General features: G+C 56.9%; 2 protein-coding genes across 2 annotated transcripts; one reads left to right on the forward strand and one right to left on the reverse strand.

The window, feature by feature from the left end:
- Positions 1 to 1856, forward strand: Clic3 (chloride intracellular channel 3). The gene is made up of 6 exons (XM_027422884.2): positions 1 to 36; positions 777 to 886; positions 965 to 1090; positions 1225 to 1331; positions 1417 to 1592; positions 1673 to 1856. The coding sequence occupies exons 1-6, from the start codon at positions 1 to 3 to the stop codon at positions 1829 to 1831; spliced, it is 714 nt and encodes a 237-aa protein (XP_027278685.1). The 3' UTR covers positions 1832 to 1856.
- Positions 1857 to 2618: 762 nt separating this feature from the next.
- Paxx (PAXX non-homologous end joining factor) lies at positions 2619 to 4106 on the reverse strand. The gene is made up of 7 exons (XM_027422885.2): positions 3941 to 4106; positions 3805 to 3865; positions 3589 to 3638; positions 3308 to 3498; positions 3146 to 3214; positions 2906 to 2990; positions 2619 to 2833 (listed from the first exon to the last, which is right to left on the reverse strand). Exons 1-7 carry the CDS (start codon positions 4063 to 4065, stop codon positions 2794 to 2796), a joined length of 621 nt encoding a protein of 206 aa, XP_027278686.1. The 5' UTR covers positions 4066 to 4106; the 3' UTR covers positions 2619 to 2793.
- Between the last annotated feature and the right edge of the window lie 1470 nt (positions 4107 to 5576).

Here is a 5576-nt window from a genome sequence, read left to right on the forward strand (position 1 = left end):
ATGGCCGAAACCACCAAGCTCCAGCTGTTTGTGAAGGTTCTGGGCAGGCTGGGCTGGAGGGGGTGTTCTGTTTTCTTGTACAGGCTGGGGGGGATGGGTTTTCCTGTGGGTGTTCTTCCCCTGTGGTGGGCTGAAGCTGCCCCACACAGAGCTGAACAGAGTCAGGCAGGTTGGGGGAGGAGCTCCCATAGCCGGGTGGGAGTGGGGGGGATCAGATAGCCAAGGTCTCTTCACCTTGGCTCCTGGACTTGGCCCAGCTCTGGGAGAAAGTCCCTTGGTGGGGAGGTATCAATCTGGTAGACATTTAGCTAGAGATTCAGGTTCATGTGCCAGATGGCCCCATTAGCTTAGGCCAGTGCTCCAGATCTGAGTGGGGGCAGGTCCTGGCCTCCTCTTTGGTCATTTCCCTGAGCTGAGCTGTTAGCTTCAATACCTAGTTGTGTGGGTTAATCACTTGGAAGATGACTCTCTGGCCTACCCCATCCTGTTGTCAATCTCTGTGCCTGGAACTCTCTGGTTCTGAAGAAAGCTTGTGGAAGGCCCCAAACCCAGGCCCTGTCCCTACCTGCCTTCAAGTTCCCAGCTTCCCTTGTTTTCCCCATTCCAGGGATCAGGTCAAGGGCCCTCACTAGACACTTGTAGATGCCATGCCCAACCATGCCAGAGTCCTAGGGTGCCTCCAGAGCCAATGGCAGTGGGAGGCAGGTTCCCACCCAGCCAGGTGTCAGGATTCCTGGGTCTGCTCCCAGCCCAACACCCCTGCTCCACCCACCCAGGCCAGTGAAGATGGTGAGAGTGTGGGCCACTGCCCTTCCTGTCAGCGGCTCTTCATGGTCCTACTCCTCAAGGGTGTGCCCTTCACACTCACCACAGTGGACACACGAAGGTGAGACACAGCCCTGGACCCCTCCCTAGCTTCTGCCCCGCTCAGGCCAGCCACCTCCCTTCTGCCTGGTGTCCACAGGGCGTTGGATGTGCTGAAGGACTTCGCACCAGGCTCACAGATGCCCATCCTGCTCTATGATGGGGATGTGAAGACAGACACACTGCAGATTGAAGAGTTTCTGGAGGCAACACTGAGGCCACCTGAGTGAGCACCTGGTGGGGCAGGAGGGCAAAGATGGGACCCCCTGGGGGTACAGTTGGGAGAAAACTTAGGAAGGGCACTTTGAGACAATGTATGTGAAGATCTGACTGGAGTTCTCAAACCACTCACACCTACAGCTTCCCTAGCCTAGCGCCTAGGTACAGGGAATCCATCACAGCAGGAAATGATATCTTCCACAAGTTCTCTGCCTTCATCAAGAACCCAGTGCCTACACAGGACAATGGTGAGACACAGGCCAGGAGGTATGGGCAGGAGGGCCAACCCAAGGAAGGCCAAGGTAGAGTCCTCAATGTGCCATTGCCCCTAAGCCCTGTATCAGCAGTTGCTCCGGGCCCTGACCAGGCTGGACAGCTACCTGCGTGCACCACTAGACCACGAACTGGCGCAGGAGCCACAACTTCGAGAGTCCCGACGCCGCTTCCTAGATGGTGACCAGTTTACCTTGGCTGACTGCAGCCTGCTGCCCAAGCTGCACATTGTGGATGTGAGTGAGGGACCAGCTGGTAGATGCGGGGAGAAGGGCCATCGAGCGAGGCCCCTCATCACATTCCATTGTACCCACAGACCGTGTGTGCGCACTTCCGCCAGATGCCCATCCCTGAGGAACTGTGTGGTGTCCGCCGCTACCTGGACAGTGCACTGCAGGAGAAGGAGTTCAAGTATACATGTCCACACAGTGCAGAGATCCTGGCAGCTTACCAGCCTGCTGTGCACCCCCGTTAGCACCCCTAACTCCATACACTCATCTGCAGCCCCATAAAGACATCCTGCCCCAAGTAAATGTGTCCTGAACATCTAAGTGGCCAGAGGCCCACAATTACGCCAGTCCAGTCCCACAGTGAGAAGCATAGTTCAAGATGACAGCCTAAAATGATGAGGGCAGAAAAGTCTGGTAGGCAAGGCACAGTTCACCTTCATCCATGGTGCTACAACAAAAGCCTGGAGCCCCCAACAGCTGCCCTGGGACAGAGGGCAGGGATCTAGGAGACTGGATTAGTCTCCCAAACCAGTCAGGCCAGAGCTGGGCGGGGTGCCCTGGATGGCCAAGAAGGGTGGGGAGCAGAGCGCCATGGAGCTCAATCACCGGGATCCTGGCCAGGTAGGTGGGGGCAGGCCTACATTCCTTAGTCCTGCCACAGGCTGAGAGCCAACTCCATCTCCTCCTGTAAGGGGCTTCCACTGTCTGATGCTCTATGGTACACATTCCTCAAGACAATTCTGTGCATCTTTGTATGGGACAGGTGTGACCTGCCCTGCCTGGGTGGGGCTTGGAAGTGTGGGACATCATTCCCAGCCTTATAGAGTCCTGGCCCTACCAGGCTGGGACCTTCTCAGCTTCTGGGCTGGCCATGAACACAATCAGTCTGAGAAGGCTTTACCCTAGATCTAGCCAGGAGAGCCTCCTGGATGCACAGAGCCTGGTGCATCTGTTTGGATCTTGGGGCTCCACACCAAAAGGGTCTTCTCTGGCCCCCTCCCCAAGGCCGATCCTCGCTAGTCAAGTCTGGACTAGCATTTCTACCTGAGACAGTAGTTTATTTGACCAGGAAGGCATGAGAGGTACTCCTGCCCAACAGTAGGATCAGCCAGTGGAAGTTAAGCAAGGGGTGTCTCTGAATGGTGGGGGTCTTGGATCTACCCCTTTCCTTATAGCTCCTGTCAGGGTCACAGGTTCTGCTGTATCTTCAGGTGTCATCGAAGTCTACACCACCAGCTGGTTTCTTACTAGAAGACAAGAAAATGTACTGCACGGAGGAAAGGGAAGGGACCCAGGTAGGGAAGACATGTGGCAAGTACCTTTTGAAGCCAGGGTTGATGAGAGACTCCCCTGGACACCGTCTCCTGACCCCAAGTCCAGAGCTGCCTCTCTGGTGATCAAGTTCTGCGGGAAAATCAGATCAGGGAAGTCTTGAACCCAAAAGAACCCTGACCAGAAAGAACTCTGTCTACACTGACAGATTCTAGAACATGAGGCATCTGGGGAGGCAGTTCCAGAGAAAGACCAGTCCCAACCTACATGCCAGGCCTGCCTCTTACCTGGTAAGAAGAGTTGAGGGCCCGCTGGATGGGTATTCTTCCTGGGACTAGTGGCGATCTCTTCTGCAGCTGGGAGAAAGCCACAAGCACCCCACTCAGTGCCAGGAGGGTATGCAAAAGCAGGTCCCTGAGTGAGGGTACAGGTGCCCACATATATCCTACCTGCTAGTCGCTTCTCTAGGTTGTACACACGCTCTGCCAGGCTGAGAGTCAAAGCCTGTAGCTTGGGGGTTGCCTCTGGGCTGGGCACCTTGGAGAGGTCAAAGGCTAGTGCAGAGGTATCCCCTGGAAGGGTCATCAAGGCTCTATCCTCTTGCAGGCTTACAGTCACTGCTTGCTGCTGACAGGCTGCCCTAAGTAAGGAGAGGATGTGTTATGGCCAGGATGTGTGTTATCCCTCCCCCAAGCTCCTCCCCCACATGGCCTCCCTAATTGGGACTCACCTGAACCGGGAAGGGATGTCCTCAGTCTCACTTAAGCCAAATCGGGCTTTCTGCTGGGAACACGGAATTGTCACTAACAGCCCAGGACCCTGGACCCACTGGGCACTCCAAACTGCCCAACCCTGGAATACTATTAGGAGGACTACAGCCAAAGTGGAAGGGGGCTAAGGGATGCTAGACTCCTGGATGTCTCCCATCCCCAGTACTGTTACGCACGAGAGTCGCCAGGCTGTCAGGCGAGAAGCAGGTGCTCCAGAGCTCCGCGGCGTCTGTCACACTGGGTGGGAGGGGCTGTCAGGCACGGCGCCCGCCCGCTGCGCTCCCGCACCCCACATCCCTACACCCCACTCACTAGAGGTTGAAGCCGCCACCGTCCCCGTCTCCACCACCCTCCGGCTCACAGTAACACACGAAGCGGGGAGGGCCCGAGCCTGGCGGCAAAATGCAAAGCGGAGGAGACAGCGGTGGAGGGGCCATGACAGCAAAGCGGTTTTGCCAGGAGCCAAGCCCGCTGTGGATTGAGAGCGCCTGCGCAGAAGTACGGACTTGGTGACTCGCAAGCTACGGAGTCCTCTCAGGGGCGGAACTTCGGTGTCCCGCGGAACGGAAGGACAAGACTGCGGGGCGGGGCGGTACCCAGGGCTGCCAGTGTTTCCGGGGATCAGGCCAGGCGCGCAGAACCGACCTGGAGGGCGGCACTTAGCGCGTGGGGGCGGGGCTGAGGCGCCTTGAGGACAGGCCTGAGACAAGGGCGGACCAGAGGGCGGGACTTAGCGCGTGGGGGCGGGGCTGAGGCGCCTTGAGGACAGGCCTGAGACCCGGGTGGGCCAGAGGGCGGGACTCAGCGCGTGGGGGCGGGGCTGAGGCGCCTTGAGGACAGGCCTGAGACAAGGGCGGACCAGAGGGCGGGACTTAGCGCGTGGGGGCGGGGCTGAGGCGCCTTGAAGCCTGGTTTGAGACACGGGCGGACCTGAGGGCGGGACTTAGCGCGTGGGGGCGGGGCTGAGGCGCCTTGAGGACAGGCCTGAGAACCCGGCGGACCCTCTAGAGGGCAGCATTTAGAGCTCTAGCCCTTTCAGAAGTAGGCTCCTCAGTGTTATACTGGCCTCTGCCCTTTGGCCCTTGCACCCTAGTAGAAATCTGTAAGGGCCTCGCTTCTTGTGCCCCTTGGCTCTTCTGGGTCCCTCCTAGCAACCACACACACCTGCTGCTCTACAATGCTGGTCCTCTTTCCTAAACATCCCCCATGGGTCGATCCTGGAGGCCTCCAGACTGTTGCCACTTGTCCCTTCATATCACTTTAGATATGAACACAACTCTTTCCACACAGAATTGTAACTAACCGAAATGCAAGAGTGAGTGCAGTATGTTGGTAAACAGTGCAAACAGGGAAGCCTCCCCACCCCATGCAATACCCTCCCGTTGTCTGAACCCTCCCCCCTCCCCATCCCAATCAGTGCTCCTGCTGTCTTAGCCCTGAGGACACCTTGACCAACACAAAGTCTCTGGAACTTGAGATCCTATGGAAGAGGCACTTTTTTTTTTCTAGTTTGCTCAGGCCCGCTGAGGCTCCTGCCTCAGAGTCTTTGCGTGGGTTGTTTCCTGTCCCCAGCCCTGTGTACTACCCCTAGCTCTTTGTTGTGACAGCATCTTTTGAGAGTGCTCTTGAGGCTCTTCATGGAACATTGCAGCTCTGTCTGTCTTCATCCCTGTCTCCCATGTCATTACTTATTCCTGCTGCTTGTCACTGTGGTTTTAGGATTCTCTAGGACAGACCTAATGTCTGCTTGCATTTCCATCCTCAAATGACCCCTCCCAGAAGCTGCACCTAAAGTCTTGCTTCTAGCCACTGGAATATGGCAAAAGGGATGGCTGTCACTTCTCCCTCCCTATTGTATTGCTCACCACAACACAAGGCAGCTTGGGACGCCTTTGACTAGCGAAAGTATGAGGCCTGCCAGTGCTAGCAAGGGAGCTAGAAAGCAGAG

The sequence above is a fragment of the Cricetulus griseus genome, chromosome 6, assembly GCF_003668045.3.
Source record: "Cricetulus griseus strain 17A/GY chromosome 6, alternate assembly CriGri-PICRH-1.0, whole genome shotgun sequence".
NCBI lineage: Eukaryota > Metazoa > Chordata > Mammalia > Rodentia > Cricetidae > Cricetulus > Cricetulus griseus.